General features: G+C 42.3%; 1 protein-coding gene and 1 long non-coding RNA gene across 8 annotated transcripts in view; one reads left to right on the plus strand and one right to left on the minus strand.

Moving 5' to 3' along the window:
- SEMA5B (semaphorin 5B) overlaps positions 1–24,618 on the plus strand; it is a 281,602-nt gene that overhangs the window by 181,477 nt on the left and 75,507 nt on the right. For all 7 annotated transcript variants that reach the window (XR_009727959.1, XM_061370066.1, XM_061370069.1 and 4 more), the window contains 3 exons: positions 9,106–9,168; positions 21,518–21,616; positions 22,419–22,632. Coding sequence is in view for 6 of the 7 variants with exons in the window: in XM_061370066.1 (XP_061226050.1) it covers positions 9,106–9,168; positions 21,518–21,616; positions 22,419–22,632 (376 nt within the window). In the remaining variant the exon portion in view is untranslated. The remainder of the gene's footprint in view (positions 1–9,105; positions 9,169–21,517; positions 21,617–22,418; positions 22,633–24,618) is intronic.
- LOC133221303 (uncharacterized) lies at positions 8,317–23,999 on the minus strand. Its single transcript, XR_009727960.1, has 2 exons — positions 23,867–23,999; positions 8,317–9,143 (listed from the first exon to the last, which is right to left on the minus strand). It is a non-coding gene; the product is annotated as an uncharacterized LOC133221303 (long non-coding RNA).

Genomic DNA, 24,618 nt, shown 5'->3' on the forward strand with positions numbered 1-24,618 from the left:
TAGTTCTGGATGTTGTCATTCATTCTAAACTGGCCAGAGGTGAGAGCTGTAAGGTCTTTTTTTACTAGCATGCCAAACATCCAGTTAATTCAGACTATCTATTTGCATTTGGCCCTGCCCATGCTTTTTCACACTTGATGGATTAAGTTGCTTGCAACTAAATCATTGCAGTGTTAAGCACTTTCAAACAAAATGAAGTAGAATATCAGCAAAATGAAATCATTGTCACATACTGACATTTTCTTCAGAGAGAATGATAAAAACACAAACACTAGACAGTAGAAAGAAAAATCCAGTGCCATCTTCATCTCTTTTCTTCAGAGCTTTATCTTTCTTCCAAAGTGTCATGTTGGCATGTTCATCTAACACTGCTGTATAAATATGTAGCTGTCGAAGCTCAGCATATAGCCACAGAACAGCATGTACTCCTTTCATATACCCTTATGGACAGCACTGCAGTCCAATCTGATGCTAAAATCTGTAATCTGCATATCATTCTTGGCTTCTGCAAGCCTTTCTGTTCAAGTATATTGTCATATCCATAGCTCCTTGTGTTGCTGGATCACCAGTATCTTAGCACCTTTCCTTTAATTCTCCTCTCTTTGGACATATTCTTGTCGCAATACATTAGGAATGGACACTTGTAAGATTCAACTGCGCAGAGTGTTAAGCTATCTAGTCTAGGTTATGCTTTGTCAAAAAAGGTTGGACCAGATAATCCTTGAGGTCCCTTTCACTTCCAACCTGGTATTCTATGATTCGTGCTTGTATTAATTTTAAGGGTCTTTCACAGACTTGCTTATCACTTTCTGTAAGAGGCTCACCCCACTTTGAAGCAGCTCATGAAGCCAGCGTCTCTCTCCCACTTGGTTAATGTGCCTTCTCCTCTTGCTTTCTCCCATGAGTCCCCTTTGTGTCTCAGAGGAATCCTGTCCTTGATAAACTCTTCTGTTTATAAAAACCTCACAGTGAGTTGTGCAGCTGATAAGCCATGACCTTTCCCTGTTTTGTGGCTCTGTTGCCCTTGGTGCTCCACCATCTGCTACCTGATGCCTCCGATATTATTACGCATTGTTTGTAATGCATTTTGGCAAGGCTATACCCTGTAAAAAAAAACTGTAAAAAAAAAATAAAAAGCTCAAATTCTCCTTTGGGTGGAATTCAGCATAAGTTACTAAAATTTTGCATAAGGGTTACTGAAAGTCTGCTGAAAGAACTGGCAAGTTAATCTGCTTGCTCCAAATATGGATTTTAATTTCACAGTACTTCCTCAAGGTTGAGCTGGCTGCTCCACTGTAAGCTGCCCTTTGTACACTAAAATTCCCAAAGAGCTGAAAAAAGTACAGGTTGTAACCTGGATGTAACTATTGTTTATCTTAGAAAACACCATGCTAGTTTTAGTACTTGGTATCAAATGTTCTTTAGTAAAGCTTTAGAGAATTGTCTTTAATAGTAAGACCTTGTACACTGCTTTCTATTTGGGTACACTGCAAAAAGCATGATCTGTTAAGTCTCATACAATGCTCCTTTTAGATAAGGAAATGCATGGTCTGGAGTTGTAAATTCCTACTTGACACTGTAGGGAGAGAGGAGTATCTGATTTACAGACCTTGTGTTGTTTAATGGAGTCTCCTGCAGGACAAATGGAAGTTGGAGGCACCAAAATTCAAATTTGTTCTTGTACATGAGACTGTGGCTTTGCCCCAGAATGCCAGAAAAAGAGAACAGGGTGTGTGGCATCTTGTCCATTGTTCTAATCCTTAAACCTGCTCCCTCTGTCCACCGGTTCAGTGGATGCATTTTGTGATAGTAGCAAATAAATACTAAGAACTCATTTTGTGCTGGACAGGAAAGTTTTTAGTCCTCAGGGGAGTAAAGTTCAGTGCTCATCTCTGCTTCTGACATGCTCAGTGGCTTTTCCTATCCAGTTGACCTATGCTGCTGGTTCTCCTTTCCTCCCATGTGACTGTGTTGTCTGTTTAACTTGTAAGTGCTTTCAGACAGAAATTCTCTCCCCCAGCATGTTTATATATTGCCTAGAGCAATGGGGTCACAATCTCAGTTCATGTCTCTGCGTGCTTCTGTAATACAAGTAAATAACAAGGGATTCTGAAGCTGTGAAAAAGAAAAAATCAGTAGCATTGACCATGCAAGAAGACCTCAAAGTAGCTGAAAACTTTCCCTCAAAAACTAACATACGCAGCTGAAAACAGGTTGTCTCTGTAGGCACAGACACACTTCAGAGGTACAGGAATTTACTCACTTACTGCTTGCAGCAGAGCTTACTGGGATGAGTGTACTCTGTGCAGGAGGAAAACTGCATCTGAGGTAAGAGAGGACCATGAACATAGAGGGTTACCATGACTCAGCTGATGTAGAGTAGTTCATTGGGCTGGGATAACTTGATCAAAGAAAGTAGAGCTCCCATACCTGCAGGCCAAGGCCCTGTTCTGCTGGGATTTGCAGTGATGCTCTGTCTGGGTGTGCATGCATACAGTCTGAAAACAGAAGGTGGAAAGAACGATTCTAAATCAGTGACACTTTAGAATGAAACCAACAAAGAGAATGTATTCAGTCCTCCTGGAAACTCTCCTCCCTGTCTACTGAGTGCAGATGTACACTATTTCTGTGACTTTTTTTGTACAATAGGTGAGCCAGGGCAGAGGAACTTCCCTCAGACTCTTGCATTTCTTTTTGTAAAGATGTGATAAGACAGAGAAATGTGAATATCCAAAGACAGTACTATTTGGAACTTAGTTAAAGATCTGTTCTTAAAATGAGTAAGTTGTTCTTCCTGATGAATAGTTCTGTCTTCACTGTATCTGTATGTAGCATCCACTTCTGCTCTGACATGAAGTGTGAGCAATTGTATTCAGCAGCTGATAAATGCAGGCCAAAATTAGTCCCAGTATAGTAAGATTTTTGTTTATAGAGAGAAGGTCTGATTCAGAGATTAAGACTACGGGGACTGGAACTCAGTGGTGGATTTGTTTTAAATGTTCGTCAACCTCCATCTTCTAAGTGTGACATTTCAAGGTCTTCTCCAGCAGACTTACTGTACAGCAGCTCCAGAAAAGCCATGCAACTGGGCCAGTCTGTGGACAGGCACTATGGGTGCTTCATTTAAATGAAGCAAACAGCTTGAATTTTACCACATCTCAAAGGATCTTTTAAAGGAAATCAATTAATAGTTTGATAACACACAATGCAATTCCCTTCATCCAAGCCCTCTCCTCTCCCCGCAATGAATTGACTGAATCCTGTGATCGTTTCTCAAACCTGTCACTGCACACAGCAGTGATCTGTAATTTGTGTACTGCAGGATGTAGCAGAACTATTTATTGAAGCTTGGAATTATGTTCTTTCAGTATTAGTTATCTGTTTATCAGACATGTTTATCACAGTTTTAATAAATTACCAGTGTTGAAACTTCTGAAATGGCCTCTAGGGTATTAGCTACTGTGCTTTATTATTAAGAAGTTAGATTTCAATGAGATATTATTTATAATATATGTGCCTTGTCCTTGAGAAGAAAGCTGATGCTGGAAAAGGGAATTTAACTTTTCACTTTTAGACTGAGGCAGCAAGTCTTTATGGAGAAGTCCTAGAGGATTTAATAGGGAAGAAATAGCTAGTGTTATAGAAATGTTTTTACAGTACACATCATAGAAGCTGAAGTTAAACAAGAACCTTTTCATGGGCTTTCACACCCAGCCTATAGAACTTCTTTCAAAGATTTTTTTTCTTCTAAGTGCTGTAAGACCCTGCACATATTAATTTCTTTTAAATGCTATAGAATTTGCTCATGGAAAAGTAGATTTACACTAGAGCTGTCTTGTATAGAGACTGCAGAATATATGGAAACATAGAAATAAAATTATAAAATGTATTTTCCATTATCAGCAAGAATCTATGGGTGGTATTTTAGAGGTCTGAAATCTGTTCATCATTATTGATGAAAAGTTGGGGTCTGACATCTTCTGGATAAATGAACTGGCCTCTGAGCAGCCACTGCGTGAAGGATTTGGTCTACACCCCAATTTAGAAAAGTCCTTAAGCATGCGGTTAAACTAAACTGGACAGGTAGGGTATGTAAATATACAGAAGATATCAAATACAGTGCAGAAACATGGTCTCTCCATGGTCCTTTCTCCCTAGGCTTGGAGTAAAGTTTCCATACCTTGCTGTGAAATAAGCTGACAAAAAAATATTCGTAAATACATACAAGAAATGCAGAGATTTGGGGCCCGTATAAAGAATGCAGGAAGCTGCCTTCAAAGCAAGTATATTTTTTTTTTCCAGAAGTTCGTTTCTCTGAACATACTAGTGCCTGGTACAGTCACTTGAAAGGAAGATGTAAATAAACACACAGGCAAAGAAATTACACTGCCAGCTCAGGTCTCTAGTGCACGGTAACTGTCATATCAGAACACCTCCTGTCCTCCTTCCCCGTGCATAACTCAGCAAAGGGGTGATGTGACTGGCACACTCTGCTCAGGGTGTCATGCAGCACACAAGCAGAAAACCAAAATCAGCTCTTACTCTGTGGGCAGATTGAGAAGTCTCCTGTGGGCACTGTGGAAGGTTTATGGAAATGGAAGCTACTGCCTTTAGCAATCCCTGCAGACCCAAGCTGGGGACGTGAAGTACCACTTCTGCTCCTGCTGACGTTAGAGGAAACCTGAGGAACTCAGTACTTTTAGAAAATCCAGAGCATCTCACAAAATCAGTCCCTAGTGGGGTTTTGGGGTTTTTTTTTGCAGTAAGCCTGTACTTGGGGTGTTCTTAAGCTCCTTCCAAACATGCAAAATGTACACATTAATATTCCACTTTTCCTCCCCCTTAATAGGAGAGAACAACATAATTCTAGATCTGCCTTGCATGTATGTAGCTTGCACAAAGTACTTATTTAATGGAAGTGAGATTGGTAACAGATGGATAGGTTTGTAATAAAAAATGGGTTTAATTTACCTGATAAATATGCATATGACCTATTCTCTTCCAGGTTTCACTTTCCAGTTTTAAAGCAATGTTCTCATTTTGCTCAAAAAACCTGCAAACCTCAGTTGTGCAAGTACAGTGCAGGGATTAGTGTATGCTTAATCAATCCATATGTGGTGTTTGAAGTAGTTAGAAATTGCTGGCCTGAATGTAAAAGCTGGTCCGTAGAAGTCAAATAGATTTTCACATCAACATTTGAGGATGCACAAATGCTATGGTATCCTATTGACAATGGGACTTACTAATCACAGGCAGATACTTTGGATGCCAAAATTGGGATGTACAGATGATGAAATAAATGTGCCTAGAAATCTTCTGTCAGCAGTGCGTGCTGTATAACTGATTTGACAGCACATGATGAGCTAGAATTTCTAGAGCATGTTGGTCTGCAAGTCTGAACTGGGAGCAAACTGTGATCATCATTTGTTAGAGGAAACATCAGCTCTTTCTGTCTATGCACTGAGCTTAACCATTGTGGCTCATCTGTTAATTTCTAGTTGGGCAGTGTGGCACCAGGTGCATGTGGCTGTGCACATGACTCTCTTGTGATGGTTCTCCTTCATGTGGCTAAAGATGCATAAATAACACACAAACTCTTTGAGAAACTCTGCCTGTATAGAACTCAAGAACAGAAACAGAGATGGGAAGAACCAGCTGTCCATGAAAATAGGCTGAAGGAAAACATGTTTAATTGCATTTTCAGTTCAGGGACAAAGTTGCCAGTACTCTCATGCCTGGCTGGATAGCTGGCTGGGCAGTCCTGCTTGTGGTTTGCATGGCTCTAGTCTTACAAAGTAGCTGCAGCCCTGAGCTGGTTGTTTCATTCATATGGCATATGAATTTGGTGTTCCTTCATTCTGCACCTAAGCCATGTGGTTGTAGAGGAGGTCTTCAAGTACCTGGGAATACTGTTAGAAACTGCATTTCTTCTGGAAATGAAGCAGGGAAGAGATGGTGGAGAGCTTGTAAGACGGCAGCATGAGGAGCTACCTGGAGTGCTGTTGGTAAGGATGTAAGGGGAGGAACTGCTTATATCTGGACAGCCTGAGTGTTTGCTTGGTTGCTTAAGCACACAGCAAGTAGGAAAGCAGTTAGGAGAAAGTACATACTGTCCTGCGTTTGTATGAAGCCTTGCTCCCAGGTTTGTCACATCTTCATTCAGGCTGGTTTTTATGACTCATGCCATTCCTCCAGAAGAGAGAGATGTTTCTGAAGATTTCTCTGTCAAATGTCCAGGACGTAGTTTGATACTGTGGAAAAATGAACTGAAGGCATAGTAAGAAGGTTTCATCTGGGAAGGAGAGGCTTGCCTTGGACATACCAGTGAGTGGAGCACCAGCATTAACCAGGGAATTTGCACAGAGAAGCCCAAGACAACAGAGATGACAAAAGCAGGATATTTTGATCTGAAAAGACAGCTGGTTAGTCATGTAAAGAAACAAAATAATGCTGGAAATTGCATCTGAAAGCCTGCAGAGATCTGAGCCTGCCAGGACCTCTTACCAGATTCAACACACAGGCCATGACCACAGATGTGTGTGGGCTCCTGGGAGGACTTGAATACACTGTAGCTCGGTGGCGGGTGCCTAGTCATACCCTGCAGGCGGTACAGTTATTCAAACACGTTAGCTCCTTGGCTTTGCAATTACATTTTTATTATTGACAAGATGTTCTGCTGTGCAAGGTTGTAAATATTTTCTTTGAGCCACCAGAGGTCATTTGGGTTACTCAGCAGCCCTCAAAGTAGCTCCTCCCTGTCCTATCAAAGACATGTGTGGGACTTGTAAAACATGTTCTAGATTGCCATATTGCTTAATTATCTTCTTAGCTCTAATGAAGTGCACCCTGACTAGTGGTGCAGTCACAAACAACATGTTGCCATAATTTGGGTCATCACCAAGAGCTTCAGTTACCACTCAACTCATCAAGGTAGCATTTCAGAACGCTGAAGGGCATTGCTACCTAATAAAAAAAACCAACCACTTAGGCATCAAGAACATAGCTGGAGGGGACCAGTGCTCTGACGTGAGCTATGCTTACAGCATGCCCCAAAGGTCTGCAGTGCAGATGTCTGGCAGGAAAGGCTAGGTGTTGCCTAGGAGGATAAATTCTTCTCTGTTGTGTTGCTGCAATCCCAAAAGACCCAGAGTTGTTGCAGGGAAGCAACACTGATTGTGGAAGTAACCAACAATTTTTGTTTTCATTTTGTCCTGTCAAGCACTGTTATAAGGTAAACTGGGCTCTGTAATAGCAGTGCTCTGTCTCTGGTTTTGAAACGGGAAGAGGAGCCGCCTAATAAGATGCCTCTTTTCTGCCTTTTTTTTTTTTTTTTTTGTATTAAGGTTGTCAAAACTTGATGCAAAGTGCAGGGGTACTGTGGTTAGGTGAATATGGGCTAGATTTGAGACTGGGGATCAAAATGCTGCTGCACAGTTTTGCAGATGTCAAGTGCTCCTGGGAGTCTCCAGTCAAAATTCCTTACTCTCCTGTGATGGTTCTCTCATTCAGTGATATATCCCCCCTCAGGATATGGCTAGATGATCCTTTCTAGCAAGGTCTTATCCCAGCTCTCACAAAAACACTTCTGAAGCACAAGCTTTTGGCCTTCAGCCTGAATTGGACTGTAGTACATGGGAGGTATTTCTCAAGCAACTCCCAGGGAAAGATCTGTGCTTTTCTCTTCTCCCACCAGATCTTTTGCCTGTGCTCACGAATTCTTACTTCAAGTCAAATTGAATTGAATGATCAGATAATGGAGAATGTACCTTTTTTTTTTTTTTTTTAATACTTTCTTTTTTTATTTTTGTGTAAATGAGGTAGAAATATCAATTCCCAAATGTTGTATATAAATGCATTTCCTGGGTGGTGGCATTTCTTACTGCTCTGAGTGGATGTCTTCATGGACCTGAGCTCAGGTTATGGGAAAATTCACCCCCTCTTCTTAGTGGTCTCCCATCTCTCTCCTACAAAATTCAGGATTTAGCATGTGTCAAGGGAATAATTTCTATGGAAGCCCAGTGTTTAAAAAAATATGTTGGCTGCAGTGAGAAGGTTCAAGAAGAGTTCAGATCCAGACTGAACTTTGAAGCCATTTCCTGTGCTGGTAATGGACTGGGGAGAAGGAAAAAGAAAAAAAGAAATCCTGGCTCTTCTTGGGGAGCTTTGGATTTGTATCTGAACTTTGTGATCCTGGCCTTTCCCTGTGTAACACAGCTATTTTTCTTGTATTCAGAATGAGGTATCATGTATAGTATGGATGTTTATGTGTATTTTCACCTCCAGCTACCTGCTTGGATTTGTTAAGACTGTTTTATAAAAGGTGCTGAAGGGAGGAAAATTGCAGAGGGCACTGAATGGTTGGGTGTGTTGCTGAATATTTGAAATCTGAAAGTTCTCTCTAAGGCAGCTTTGCTGGTCTTGACTTTTCTTGTGAAGGAAGGGGCCTCTTTGCTCCAAAGCAGTCAGAGACAATAGGGATCCCACATGCTCTCAGCACCCAGTTAATACTGCCCTGAGCCCTAATGCATTTTACTCCATCTCAGGATCTGACCCAACTTGTCTGGTGTCACAAATCACCATCCAGCCTTCTTCCCTGCTTCCTGTCTCTCCAAGTTTCAACTGTCAGCTCCCAGTTGTTTTACCCAGCTTACTTTGCTGCAGGATTACTTGAAAGATGATAATCTTGTGGGTAAATTTAAGGAGACCAGCAGATTTGTGCAGAACTACTGGGCTTTGCTGTAGGGAAGGTTTTAATTTTGGTGATGAAAGCTGGTGGTTTTACACAGCACTGTTCTCTTTGAAAAGAAAGTGTGTGGGGCTTGTCTTGGACCTTCCAGTTGAATAATGATCAGAAGTTGCATTTACATGTAAATTAAAGTCTGTCCTCTGTTAATATTCCAGTTGCTTCTGTCTCTGGACTTCTCATCTATTTATTATTTGTGTGCACTGTGAGCACAGTAGGAGCGAGATACATGTTTACTGTCACAATACTGCTTTTAAATTGGGCTGTATAAATTGGCTGGAGATACTTGCTCTTGTTTTGGGGGTCTCCAGACATGGTGGTTGATGGCAATATCATGTGACTTGTGCATTTTGGTTTCTCAGGCAACAGCATGGGGTTCAGATGAAGACACCAGGAGGTCCTGTCAAAGTAAAGGTAAAACAGAGGTAAGTTTTTCTTTGCTACAATGATGCTAGGGGTAAATTTATTTGCATCATGTGAAATCCACACAGAGGGCATCTAACACCAGCTTGAGCTTGTAAATTTTCAGCAGTTCAGATTTACCAATACAAGTGTATAAGCACCGCTGAGCTAGCCATTTCAAAGGCCCCCTGTCCAAGTTATTAGACTTGCTCTGCATGAAATGTAAACATGATTTTGCTGCTGGAGAAGACACAGTTTGTGACACATCAAGGAGCAAAGTGGTGGCGAGCCAGGGGTAACATCTTGCAGTGGAGTCTGAGATGGGACAGGTTGGCTTAGTCTAGGTACTCAGCAGTCAGCCGCTGGCGTTTGGCCACGTGGGCTTCAATGCCTGTTTGCAGTTAGAGTTCATCTTTATTTAATTCTCTGGAACATGAGAATTGAATCTGTTAGTGCACGGCAGTCTGGTCAAGTGCAATATCAGAGCTCCTTCGGAGGCAGGTGCAATCTCTAAACTCAGATTGAAGTAATAACTGCTTGAATAAATGGATGCTGCCCAGAGGTTCAGAGTTTGCAGGCATTTCTGATCCAAAGTCCTTTCTGCCCCTCTTCTGAGAAGCTAAAGCAAAGCCATCTAAAGCAGGAATTATTTTGATTTTTCAAATGTGATGTTAGTACTGTTAAAAAATCTTCAGGCCTCAACTGAGAGGGTGTCCTATTGTCTTTAATACTTCATCACAAGCAGTTCTCAGCCTAAACCAAAGGAGCTGGACAAAGGATAAGGGATGATAAGCACGATCTTTGCTTAGACATGGACAGCCAAGCAAAGAGTCATTGTGTGGCTGCCCCAGAATGCTGCAATTCTGCCAAGTTCCAGTTCAGTGCTTCAAACACAGGATTATATGATCTTCCGTTGACCACGTTCATTTTATGTAATAACCTTCACATGGTCACTGTATTAACTGGTATATACATAAAAATGCTATCTTGAACTTTGGGGTCAATTTGCTTCATGTATCTGTAGAGCATAGTAGTATAGAACTTGGCCTTGGGTAATATGGTTTAGAGCAAGGTGTCCCTGCCCATGGCAGGGGGGTTGGAACTTGATGATCTTAAGGTCCTTTCCAACCCTAACTATTCTATGATTCTATGATTCTAACATCTGTTAGAGCTTCGTGTAGGATCTACATTATTTGTCACTGACACGGACAGTGGGATTGAGTGCGCCCTCAGCAAGTTTGCCGATGAAACCAAGCTGTGTGGTTCGGTTGATACGCTGGAGGGAAGGAATGCCATCCAGAGGGACCTTGACATGCTTGTGAGGTGGGCTGATGCCAACCTCATGAAGTTTAACCATGCCAAGTGCAAGGTCCTACACCTGGGTCGGAGCAATCCCAGGCACAGCTACAGGCTGGGCAGAGAAGAGATTCAGAGCAGCCCTGCGGAGAAAGACTTGGGGGTTCTGGTCGATGAGAAAATGAACATGAGCCAGCTTCAGTGTGCACTTGCAGCCCAGAAAGCCAACCGTATCCTGGGCTGCATCAAAAGGAGTGTGACCAGCAGGTCGAAGGAGGTGATCCTGCCCCTTTATTCTGCTCTCATGAGACCTCGCTTGGAGTATTGTGTGCAGTTCTGGTGTCCTCAACATAAAAAGGACATGGAACTTTTGGAACAAGTCCAGAAGAGGGCCACGAGAATGATCAGGGGACTGGAACACCTCCCATATGAAGATTGGCTGAGAAAGTTGGGGCTGTTCAGCCTGGAGAAGAGAAGGCTGCGTGGAGACCTCATAGCAGCTTTCCAGTATCTGAAGGGGGCATATAGGGATGCTGGGGGTAGACTTTTCATTAGGGACTGTAGCGGTAGGACAAGGGGTAATGGGTTAAAACTTAAACAGGGGAAGTTTAGATTGGATATAAGGAGGAAATTCTTTCCTGTTAGGGTGGTGAGGAACTGGAATGGGTTGTCCAGGGAGATTGTGAATTCTTCATCCCTGGCAGTGTTCAAGGCTAGGTTGGATGAGGCCTTGGGTAATATGGTTTAGTGTGAGGTGTCCCTGCCCATGGCAGAGGGGTTGGAACTTGATGATCTTAAGGTGCTTTCCAACCCTAACTATTATATGATTCTATGATTCTACATTATGCAGGAAAACACCATGGACACAAAATGGGTTAGTCCCCCAAACAGGGCCTGCCCTGAAAAGAACCCAATAGAATTTGGACAAAACTAAAAAACTCCAAAAAGCAAGATGAGAGGATTTTTGGAATCTGTAGTCTTTATACTTCAAAATATGTAAAGAAAAGATTTTCTCTTTTCTTCCATTATAAAGTTTGTAAGACTTAAATTGTATCCTATTGTTCATGAAAAATTTTAATTTATAACCCAGAATTATTTTGTCAACTCCTGGATAAAGCCATGCATTAAACAGAACAAATTCTAGAATAATTTCAATTTATGATTTTTACTGTCATGCCAGAAGAAAACAATGGACTGAATATCATCTCTGCTGCTGCCTTCTCACACCGCAGAGTTTGCCAAAACTGTCATGAGGATAATGCTTTGAACAGCTGAGTTTATTTTGATTGTGATAGAATCATAGAATAGTTAGAGTTGGAAAGGACCTTAAGATCATCCAGTTCCAACCCACTGCCATGGGCAGGGACACCTCACACTAAACCATGTCACCCAAGGCTATGTCCAACCTGGCTTTGAACACTGCCAGGGATGGAGCATTCACAACTTCCCTGGGCAACCCATTCCAGTGCCTCACCACCCTTACAGTAAAGAATTTCTTCCTTATATCTGATCTAAACTTCCCCTGTTTAAGTGTTAACCCATTAACCCTTGTCCTATCAGTACAGTCCCTAGCAAAAACTCCCTCTCCAGCATTCCTGTAGGCCCCCTTCAGATACTGGAAGGCTGCTATGAGGTCACCACACAGCCTTCTCTTCTCCAGGCTGAACAGCCCCAACTTTCCCAGCCAATCTTCATACAGGAGGTGCTCCAGTCCTCTGATCATCCTCATGGCCCTCCTCTGGACTTGTTCCAACAGTTCCATGTCCTTTTTATGTTGAGGACACCAGAACTGCACACAATACTCCAAGTGAGGTCTCATGAGAACAGAGTAGAGGGGCAGGATCACCTCCTTCGACCTGCTGGTCACGCTCCTTTTGATGCAGCCCAGGATACAGTTGGCTTTCTGGGCTGCAAGCGCACACTGAAGCCGGCTCATGTTCATTTTCTCATCAGCCAACACCCCCAAGTCCTTCTCCACAGGTCTGCTCTGAATCTCTTCTCTGCCCAACCTGTAGCTATGCCTAGGTTTGCTCTGACCCAGGTGTAGGACCTTTCACTTGGCATGATTAAACTTCATGAGGTTGGCATCAGCCCACCTCACAAGCATGTCAAGGTCCCTCTGGATGGCATTCCTTCCCTCCAGTGTATCAGCCGAACCACGCAGTTTGGTGTCATTGGCAAACTTGCTGAGGGTGCACTCAATCCCACTGTCCATGTCACTGACAAAGACGTTGAACAAGACCAGTCCCAACACTGATCCCTGAGGGACACCACTCGTTACTGGTCTCCAGCCGGACATTGAGCCATTGACCACAACTCTTTGCATGCGACCATCCAGCCAGTTCTTTACCAAGCTCCATCTATCAAATTGATGTCTCTCCAATTTAGAGACAAGGATGTCCTGTGGGACAGTGTCGAACGCTTTACACAAGTCCAGGTAGATGACTTCAGCTGCTCTACCCCTGTCCATCAGTTCTGTAGCCCCATCATAGAAGGCCACCAAATTGGTCAGGCAGGATTTCCCCTTAGTGAAGCCATGCTGGCTGTCACCAAGCACCTTGTTGTTTTTCATGTGCCTTAGCATGCCTTCCAGGAGAATCTGCTCCAAGATTTTGCCAGGCACAGAGGTGAGACTGACTGGTCTGTAATTCCCTGGGTCATCCATTTTCCCCTTCTTGAAAATGGGGGTTATATTTCCCTTTTTCCAGTCATTGGGAATTTCACCTGACTGCCATGATTTTTCAAATATGATGGACTGTGGCTTAGCAACTTCATTCGCCAGCTGCTTCAGGACCTGTGGATGGATTTCATCATGTCCCATGGACTTGTATATGTTCAGGTTCTTAAGACAGTTTCAAACCAGATCCTCTCCGACAGTGGGCCCAAGGCCTTCATTCTCACAGTCCCTGCATCTGCCTTCCAAGACTTGGGCAGTGTGGTCCAGAGCTTTAAACTGTTTGGTGGGCACAGTGGTAATGTGTGTGAAGTTCTGAGGAACAATAATTAAGCAGACTGTTCAACACTTCTTGACATAAAATTAATGACAAGCAGAGATACTGACTGAGGAGTCTGACAAAAAGACGTAAAGCTGCAAAGGCCGAAAGATTCTGCTAAGTAAACTCAGATCTCCCAAGTCTGTATCTACACTAACCTGTGTGTCCGTGTTTGAGTCCTTCTTGGGGCAAGTCTGCACATTCATTGCTTTTTACATTCTGAGAAATCACTTGGCACTAGCTCCAAAGATACTGAGGTTAGCCTGGCCACCTGGTGAAGTGCTCTGCTCCAGCTAAGAAATTCAGCTCTGACCCAGCACCTCTGCCCTTGGCCGGGTAAATGCATCAAGTGTGGGCAGTATTAATGTGAACATTTCTCATTCTGCTGTGCAGTGGTGGTGGTACAAAATGTAGAGCTCTGTCTGCCTCAGATCTGCTTTGTCAACACTTGACTAATGGCAGTTTTCTACCTAGCATGGATGATTTGATGATAAATACGTAATGGATTGTCAGGCAGTTAGGTATGTGGTGGTAGAGGCCAGAAATAAGGAGGAGCTTTGACTCTTACATTAATCCACAGCGTAGTTTGCGTAAGTTATATGACTGGTCCATTTTCCTTGCCCATTTAATAATGTATGTATTTTAGAGTGAGGTTTTCCAAGCCACCTAGTGCCTTTTCCAAGCCACCTAGTGCCTTTTTCCCCTTTCATTGCCTCTTGAGTCTCTAAATCAGATTCTTCGTGCTGCTTAGAAAGAACTCAAAAATTCTTAGAGCTTTTACATAAGGAAATTAAGAAGTGCAAGAATAAAAGCCACAAAATGCATATCACAGAAGTATATAATTATGATGGCATGATGTTTACCTCATATTTGAGTACCTATTGCCCAGAGAAGAGGAAGATGAGAAATGCAGATTTAAGGTTAGAAGGTACCATTTCTTCTGACACCTTGTGTAGCTCTGACCACAGATTTCACCTGCCTATTCCAAAACTGAACTCAGTAAGCTGTATTTGGCTGCTGCACCCTTTTAAGGAAGGCAAAAAATTTTGAAGTGAAGGCCTGAAGCAAATGGGCTGATGACATGCTTTGCTGGCTTGTTCTAATGGCAGATCACCTTCTCTGTTAACAATTTGTACTTTAGTTCCCCTTTGGATCTGGCTTTAGTTTTGAGTGGCTGGGTTTCATTTTGCCCTTCTGTGCTAGATTAAAGAGCCCTTTAGTTACCAATATTTATTTTTTACAAAGGCACTTATGTACTTTTGTCGATTCAGTACTTAGGCTTTTTGATAAAGTAAAAAGCTGAGTTCTCCAAGCCTCTTTCTGTAAGTCATTTTTCTACAGCCCTTGAATATTTTTTGTCTGTTTTCTGCACACTCCAATCTTTTACCTGTATTCCGTGTCAATCTCTCTAATGCCTGAGTGTGATTAAAACAGTCCTCCTCTTCTTATTCACCTTCCTCTGTTCATATATGTGGCAGTTTCATAAGCTCTTCTGCCACAGGAGGTGATGCAGCATTGCCTAGCCACTGTGACCACTAAATCCTTTTCACAGTTGCTAGTCTTGGGATGTAATCTTCCAGTCTATGCACAGAGCCCTTTTCCCCTTGTTCTTTAATGCATAAATTCATAAACTCTTACAAAAATGTATTGCACTTGTTGGGTCCAGTTTACCTACCATCCTAGCATGTATCACTATATATAGGGAGGCATTGACCTCACTGGTACTTACTATTTTTATAATCTTTGGATAATCCACAAATATTTGTTAAGAGAACTGTTAATACTGAGCTAGTACCACCCTATCCGGGGCCCTGTTAGAAGAGGAGGTTTTTGAATAATTTCACCCTGAAGACATTTTTCAGCCCAGTAATTTACCAGATTTTAATCTATTAATGTCTAAGTTCTTGAACCTGATTTTAAAATTAACTCTGCAATGTATCATGTGGTATTGAAACAAACACCTCAGCATAGTCTCTCATTTATCTTATTTTTATCAACTAAAACTTGTGGTTTCCTCAAAGAATTGTACATGCTTTACTTGCCATGTCTCTGGAGATGAATGCTGGCTTCCATGAGTAATCATTCTTGTTAGTGCAGCATTTATAAAATGTGTCACGATCAGCACCTTAAAATTGTCCCCTGGAAAGCACCCACATTACTGAGAGACAATGCAGAGAACAAAGTCAGTGCTATGCTGCCTTTGTTTCTGTCTTCCAAATGAAATCACTCAGGGCCTGTAGTTAAAATGAGTGATGGATAGAGCAGAAGGGGAAGAGATGTATTTAATTTCATTAGGAGTTGTTCAGCTTCCAGTTTATCTACCACATCTAAGGAATTGTGCCTGACATGGAAAGCTGTGGCTTTCTAAACTTGAGCACTTTGGTCTTTCTCTTGGCTAAGCACAGAATTATTTATTAACTTTCCAAAGGCTGCACACTATCATTTCAAAACATAAAAAGGGACCATTTGTGAAAATGGCAGCTCTTACGTGCTGTCCTAAGAGCTTTGTGTAGCCAGGAGAAAGATGACGCAGTAATAAAGCTTCTGGAGCAAAACAGAATCAAGAGAAAGGTCTGATAGGTATCCCACTGCTGGTGGTACCACTGCATTGCCAGTAGAGCTTCTTTCTGGTTTTGTATGATGTTCTGATGCTGGGGATGTCTTATGATTCACATCAGGTTACAGGAAAATCCTAGACTTAGGCTTCAGCCCAACTGAACAGCTTTGGTGCAGACATTGCTGTGCTTATGGAGGAATCAGCTGTTTCAGGCCTTCAAGTGGCTCTGTGTCTTAAAGGATGTGAGTTCTGGTTATCTGGTAGAGCTGGGAATCTCCATGCCACTTGTGAACTAGTTGCTTCCAGGTAGGACAAGCAACATATAAATCTCCAGGCAAATAGAAATAACTGGGAAATGGTCAGATATTTTTCCCTTTCTGTAACTGTTCCTAGAGATCTGAACCTACATTCCTAGTACTTCTACTGAGATAGCAATGCAGAATCAGCCCCCAAATTTGATTTGAAGCTCATTTAAAAAAACTTGGCTGGAAAAAATCATTAACAATTCTCTTTGCTGTCTGTTGGACTCAAAGGAGAAGGAACTTGGTCAGGGTATTGGCTTAAACTGATTAATAGAATTGTTTGTCCAAAGGAATAAATATAGGTATCTGAAAGCGCATGAATAACAGTGCTCAAGAACATGTTAGGTCTTGATTGTTTTCTAACAAATTGTGATGAACTGCAACAGATACATTAAATGTTTCCTGCACACTAAAATGTTCTTGAAAGTGTAACATGGCATTCTGCTGGCTGATACTCTGAACTCCAGGTTGCACTCCAGGAGTTTGTGTTTATTTACTGAGGATGGCAGACCATCTGAAACAGTTAATTTTCTCATGCAGCATGTAACTGGTTTTAATCTGTGATTAAAATATATTAGTATGTGATCAAATAGTGTTAGCCTAAAAAAAAAGAATGAAAAAGGAGATCACTGACGACAGGGCTGCGGTGGTTTATTTAAAGTAAAAGGCCAATTAAAGTACTGCCTATATATGGTTATATCTGTACAATGAGATTAAGGGTTTGTAACATTTCAGAGCTCCGGTGTTCAGAAATGACAAAAGAAACGACTCAAGAAGCACCTACAGCTGCCTTATTCACAGCATCCTGAAAACGTCTGTTTGAATTTTACTTCAAACCAAAGCCACAGGAGTTCCGTCCCTCCATTTGCTCATCTGTCCACACGAATGAAGGGACTAACAGGGCACCACTTTTGCTTCTCAGTTTTGAAATGTGCTTTCAAAGCAGCATGACATCTCTCAGAGATAGAAAGAAGCATGGTTCTGTCCGCAGTCATGGACCTTACAGCATTCACAGGCACATTTAAATCTAAATGTTGCAAAAAATGAAATAAATGAAGATAGGCTTAAACTGAGTGGGGTGGGAGGGACAGGCTCCAGGGAAGTTTATCCTCTTAGTGACAGTGAGAACTTATGCCCTGTACGGTTGAGCACTAGAAGTCATGTACTCAGCCTTTCTGGGAAAACAAGGGTCATTAGGCTGAAGAAAAGTGCTACCTGCTCAATTTAAGCTCTTATCTCAAAAAAGGGGACCAGTACCAGGTAATTTTGAGGAAGGAACAAGAACCCCAAGGTGGTTAATATGCAGTTCATAGGAAAATCAGAGATATGCTTCATGCTCTGGTGGTAAGCCACAAGTTTTTATCAGCTCTGCCATATATTTAATAATAATCCCAACTAATATAATTGAGTTATTCTCATTAACCATATAAATACCCAGTCCTCCCCCTTTATTTAATCCTTAAGCTCTTGATCCAGATAATATCTTCTGGTGATGAGATTTGCAAACTGATCATACACAGGTTTAACAGTCTCCTCAACAATGTGAGAGCAGGATCCAAATATTGACTTGTCTGGACAGAGCTGGATTCAAGCTTGACAGATTTTCCAGCTATACTAAAGCCCATCTGAATTTTGCCTCCTATATGCCTAGAGTTTTCCAGCCACACTAAAGAAACTGCATTAAAGAGCTTTTATTTTCTGTAGGGGTTTCTGAGATCATTTTATTAACCAGTTGCCTTGGCTATGAATTGTTGCAGAGAGCAGAGTGTTGAATGACATTTCAAAGCAAATCCAGACTGGTTTAAAGAACACAGAGAGGAGGGTGTTTCTTGCTAGTTATTTGGAGAACAGGGTAGAAAGAGGATCTAATGTGAATCTCACCAACAGTGGTTTGAGAAAAATCCTGCAAGCTGGAGCATTTAAGTGGTTAAGATTCTTCTTTGCTTTTGTTGAAGGTTTTCATAGACTGATGTGACTGGCAGTGAGTACTGCAGTAAGAAATACAAGATGAGCACAGTATTCCTCTTCAGGCCAGGCAGGTTAGAGGGATGTGGTCTCTCATTGCTGTCCTTCAGGATCAATTCTGACTCAGTATGTCACCGTGGCAAGTCCTTTAGCACCTGTGTGTTTGGTTCACCCAGCTGAGAGAACAGGGCACATGATGTACATCTGTTTCAGAACATTAAGTTGAATGACTGTTTTGAGACCAATACGTAAAATGTATATATTATCACTGCTCTTCCTTCGGGAGCATGGAGAGCAGTTACCATCATCAGTGAGGCAGATCCAGGGAAAACACCTATTCAGTTCGTTCATAGGAGCATAGGATATGGCCCACACCAAGTAGCATCATGTTTTAAACAGAGTAGAAAATATCCACTAGTCACCCGAATTTCTGCCTTTTACAGCCAATGACATAATGAGCAAGTTTGGTGCACCTAGTTCTCTTAAAAGTATCAGTTGTCAAATGTTTCTAGTCTAACCACATCCACATGGACTGTGCTTCTGCTCTTTGCAGAACCTTTGGGAGGGGGATGGAAGTTGCAGGTTAAATACTCAGGTGCAGGTTCAAACAGCCGCAGATGTATTTGCTCAGTGTGGTTTCTCCTCTGTTTCAGTAAATAACTTCTGCCTTAGACTGAGTGGGTACAAATAAAACTGTGCTTAATTAGGCTAAAGGACACCATATTTTACCAGCTTCCAGCATCCCTACCAAGCCACGCTACTATGCCTTGGAGTATAGCATACAACAGATGGATCACTGCTGGTAGACTCCAGAAGACCATCCAGCACATTACCTAGCAGAAAAATTCTTCTTTTGTGTGCTATATTCTCAACTGGGAAGTTTTTATAGAAATAGAAGCTTGTTGATCTTTAATATAGTTATGTGCAAACAGTAGAATTCTGCAAATCAGGATTTTGAATTTCTGCAGGATGGGGTTTTGGTTAAGAATATTTTGAATGACCTGGACAGCAAAGGGTCCAGCAATATTAAAGGTATTAGCTGGTTTAGGTCACAAGCTATGTTCAGACTCTGCACAAAGCAGGGAAAGGTAGAAATAGAGGGGGCACAGATGTGTACTCTCTTATTGTGCAAAATTTGGGTAGAGACTTGTATTCTGGGTAGATGCCAAATCAGTCATATTCTGAAAACAAAACACTGATGGGAGAGGAGCCCATACCTTTTTTTAATAGCATCCCCTCAAGAATTTCTAGCACTTTACAGTCAAATATGTAATGGTCCCAATATTACGTGGAATTCAATAACTGTGCTCTACAGCAAAAGGAATTACTTAACCTACCCATGAATGCAGACATCTCTAGGGCAAGGAATAACTAACAGGGCTCACAGCACCACATAACAATGACAGGATTGAGCAGAGGGACTGGCAAGCCCTTCATCTTATTAAAGGAAACAGTGAGACCTCTATTCTCAACAGATGGCAGGTGGGAAAGAGCTTCTCAAGGTCCTATTTGATAGACTGATGCACAGTCACCATGACTGATCTGCTTCTGAAATAAGAAGTGCTGAATTGACCTAGCTATGGATTTAAGCTCTCATTTTAAGGTGCCAGGCATTATGTATCTGATCCCTGATGCCCTGCTGAGTCTCAAGACTGGCAGCACCTGCCCTGTGGCGCTCTGTAGCCTGTTCCCTGGGCTGGGTGAGTGCTCCTGGGCTGGCTCTGAAGTGCAGTCCTAGTGATCTTCTCAGATCCTAAAGCAAGCCTCACATGTCATACCTATGCAGTCACTTGTCTCTGGCTAGCTCTGATGGGTTTCTGCTAAATGCCACCCTTCATTGAGTTGATTTCCATACAGCAAATGAAAGAAGATCCCACGTAATCCAGCTAAGCAAGCCTCTTCCTTCCCATATGACAGGGAGGTTTTTCACACTGCTGAATCTTGCAAGTGAAGTCTTCAGGAAAATGATCAACAGCATGAGACAGGGAAGCTCGCAGAGTGATGGCTGCTTACAGAAGGAGAAGCGGTGTCTGCAGCTGTAGGCTCCGCTGAGTGGCAAATTATGATCTATTGGAGGGAGAAAAGCAATGCAGCCAGGATAACCCAGCTGAGGTTGTTATTTTTTAACAAGTTTCTTTTTCTGTTTATGGTAGCATAGAATAGACTGGAGCCCTGTGGGTGCCAGTCATTAGTGATTGCTCATATCCTTTCCTCTGAGGTGGCCCCAGAGCCCAGGGCAGGCCAGCCTCACTGCATATCTCTCATTCGCAGCTGTTTGGATGAACCTTGGGACAGGCAGCTCTTGAGCTGCTTACACTGCCTGTGGGAGCTGCACGTTAGTCTTACACCTGTTTCTCTGTGTGTACTGTTAGAAAGTCCCTGCCTTATGTGGCATCTTCCTCCCACACTGCTTAACTGACCGGAGATGCTCAGCCTGATCTCCAATCCACAAGTCTCTGGATATGAGGCTATGGGGAGAGAGTGAGACTGTGGCTCTCTCCAACAACATGAAGGAGGCCTTCTGAAAAAAGCCAGCTGCACCCTTGCGCTACCACCCCTACCCCAGGTGGGATGAAATGGGCCCCGCTCCTTTGCGGACTGGTGTGTGAAGGGAGTTTCCTATTTGTACCAGCAAGTGGTTGTGCAGCTGAGAAGAGGGGAATTGCTGTTTCTCACTGCCCTGGTCTGAAAGAAACTCCTTCTATTATGGAAAATCCTTAGCACACAATCCCTGTGGGAGGCAGGAAGCAACAGTGGGTTCAAGCTTCTGCTGACCAGCCTGGTCTATTAAAGAGAAGTTCATGCTGTTTTCCTGCTGGCACTGTTGTGAATTATAGTGCAGACAGACCTGTTGTCCTTCACTGGAGCTTGTGTCTGGGCAACATTTTCAAAGCTGCAGCATTACTGGGAAAAATAGGTCAGAAGTATCATCATGAAAAGAGGGAGGATTCCTCCTCCAGTCTAAGCAGAACACAGAAAGAGGCACTTGTGTAGCTAATAGAGAGTCAGCCTGATGGATAGTATCCTATCCAGGGACTGTGCAGGGCTATGATTATAGAAATAAACAGCAAATTTGGCTTGCTCACTTAGACCACTGCTCCCTACCTCTGTGCACTGCTTAATGCAACAAACCTCAGTCTGAGTTAGAGCAAAGGAAAGTAAGTGTATTGCTGCTGCAGTACAGGTAATTTCTTTTTACTGTAATTACCCTACAGTCCCCTTTTCAAAGCTTCTTTGTCTTTGTCTTGTTTCCCTATAGGAAGAGTGCCAGAACTATGTCCGAGTGCTGATTGTTTATGGCAAGAAAGTTTTTACCTGTGGTACCAATGCCTTTTCACCAGTGTGTTCCAGTCGACAGGTTTGTTTTGCCTCTTTCACAGCTAGAGAGGGCTGGATGCATGCTTTGGGGCAGCATTTGGCAAGGTATCGTGGTTGCAGAGAATACGTTCCAATATGTTTAGCTGATCTAAAATAATTTTGGTTTTCTTCTGTGGGTCCCTTTGGGCTGCTTTGGGGCAGTGGGTGTATCTACAGGTGGGGAGCAAAAAACTTGTGTTATGGGTGAGCAGGATCTGGGCAAGGTGCTACTTATGTAAACCTTGGTATGCTGCTGAAAATGGGCAATATAGAGAAGCTTTGCTGTGAGTACCTCCTGAGCTGAATACGTAAATGTTTCCTTAAAATAAATGGCAAAACTCCCTTTGGCTTCAAGGGAGGCAGGAGCAGGTCCAGAGCACTGTTTATAGTTTTTTAATGCCAGTATGCATTCAGGTGGTGTCTGTGGAGAATTAGAAGCCTGTGCTGGCAGCAGGAGCACCTGATCACACTGAGTGGGTTGGGGCCTACAGATTTTATTGGCTATGGAATTACCCTTCTTACAAAGCAAGGGGATTAGTGAGGCTCAGACTCAACTTCTTATGTTGGCAAACGATGGATGTAAAGATCAATTTACAGTCATCACTGACATTACATTCTTATTACATTGGCAAACGATGGATGTAAAAGATCAATTTACAGTCATCACTGACATAACATTCTCAGAGCTGCCTGCTTTTTTAAAATCAGGGTTTTGCTCGTAGTGCTTATGGATAAACAGAATTCTCTATATGAGTAAGAAAGCCAGATGCTCTTTAAATTCTCTTCTCTCCTTTTAAATACAGGTAGGAAATCTTAGCAAAATCATTGACAGAATTAATGGAGTGGCTCGGTGCCCGTATGACCCTCGGCATAATTCGACAGCTGTGATTACATCACGAGGAGAACTCTATGCTGCAACTGTAATTGATTTCTCTGGTCGGGATCCTGCTATTTACCGCAGTCTTGGAAATGTTCCCCCACTTAGGACAGCACAATACAACTCCAAATGGCTTAATGGTAAAGTCATGTGCATCATATCTAAGCAAGAGGTTTATTAAAGTCAGCTTGACAGGCTTGTAAATCTTTCTCTCTGATTTGATATTGAGATCCAGAGTTACAATGAGGAAGGGTTTCTGGTGCAATAATCAGTGGAGCCCAGAACACATCTAAAAATAGCCTGGAAGTATTTCAGAGAGGTTGATTTAGAATATAGATAGAGTAGGTCTTACAGGCTACTTAACATGTACATGGGTCTCTTGTTTTGTGAGATGACCAAATACATAATTTTAACAAGAAAAATACTCAAAGATTTGAAGATCAAAATTAACTCAAAGCATCACATCATATTGTTGACCTAGTTCTGCACAGTGTTAAGCAGCCTGTAGTCTTCCAGTGCCTCAGCTGAAGATAGTTGGTTTCAGTGCAAAATCAGTCCAAAGATGAGAAATTTCAGAGCACGTTGTGTTCCCTGTGAACCTATGCTGTTGTGGGTTTATAGTTATTAAAATCAGCTGTTACCCCAGTGTGATAATACCCTGCATCAAGCAAGCTATAGAATTTCAACCAGCAATGTCTGCACTGAATTCACACCTTCTGACTGGGGCAAAGCACATCTTGTCTGAGCAGACTGTAGGGATGGAGACCCCAATATCCCCTCTCTGTCCTTTGACCCAGGTAAGTTGACAGGATATTCAGAATCTGTCTACTGGATTTCAGGACCTTTCAATCAAAGATAAGAGCAGTGGGACTGTGTGCTCTCTGCAGCTCAACGAGGCTGAAGTAGGCTTCTGCAGGCATACTGAAGTCAGCATGGAGATCGGAGTTTTAGATGAAGGGCATTGTCAGGCTAGACTGAATTAGGACCAAGAAGCAGCATAACCCATATACACTCATTAGAAATTTGTGCCTCTTGTCTGTGCATGAATGAGGAATTCAGAAGGAATCCACACTGGAACAGGGGAGTAAAAGGAAAGACAAACAGAAATTGAGTTTCTAGTCTGTGACTGGAAAAACTAATGTGACTCTTGGATTTATACCCTTGTGCAGCATTGGTAACATTGGAGTAATTTCATCCTGTTCTGGCCACTTTTCAACAAGAAACAGAAAACTTGAAGATGATTCAGAGAAGAGCCATGCAGTGATTTGAAGCTTGCAAAGCCTGCCTCACAGTGAGAAACTTAAGGAGCTCAAATTATTTATCTTTCTGAAAAGGAGATAAAAGGTGTTTTGCTCATGATGTGGAAGTACTTACCTCAAGAGAAGATTTCTGGCAGGATAAAGTTCTTTAATCTAGCAGACAAGTCATGACAAGAGCCTGTGACTGGAAGCTGAAACCAGATAATGTCAAATGGAAAAAGAAGTACAGGTTGAAGCTGGGGCAGCCTTTAGTCATTTGAACAAGTCACTGAGGAAAGTGATGGATGTAAAGGAATGTGGCATTGTGCAGTTGTATTTAGTTTGAAAGATGTGGTCCAATTCACCTGTTAGTCACAGGATCCGATGGTGGAATTGCAAGGTGAAATTTTCTGGTGTGTGTTAGTAGGTCAGATGGTGATCACAACGGCCCCTTTAAGGTTTACTGTTTGAAGAGGAAAGTTTGATGGGAGATGCTTTGCAGTGCCCTCCCCTCTGTACCATCATCTGCCTCCCAAACCTGCCTTGCAGCAGCACCAGCTTGCCTTCCTCTCCCTCTCCCATGGCTCTGTTCTCCTTTCACTCCTGGGCTGCAGCGTTAAAGGAATTCTGAACTTTCTTTTTTTCTTCTTCCTTTGAACATTTCTCCGAAATGAACATTGAAAAAGTACCCTATAAAACCAACAGGTTTGGTTTTGGTTGGTTGTTTTGTGTGTGTGTGTGTTTAGTCAAATATTATTCATTGGCTGATCTTTTCCTTTTGCCAAAGAAACTGCTGGGATAAAAGACTGTACACTTTAAAGCTTTGTAAAATACCTAATTAAAATATTCACTACAAAACCAATTCCAGGTTCTTTTCAATTCATGTGA

This window comes from Neopsephotus bourkii, unplaced genomic scaffold (assembly GCF_033783945.1).
Source record: "Neopsephotus bourkii isolate Nb327-2 ecotype Australia unplaced genomic scaffold, CSIRO-AGI_Nbou_v1 NB_1526, whole genome shotgun sequence".
NCBI lineage: Eukaryota > Metazoa > Chordata > Aves > Psittaciformes > Psittacidae > Neopsephotus > Neopsephotus bourkii.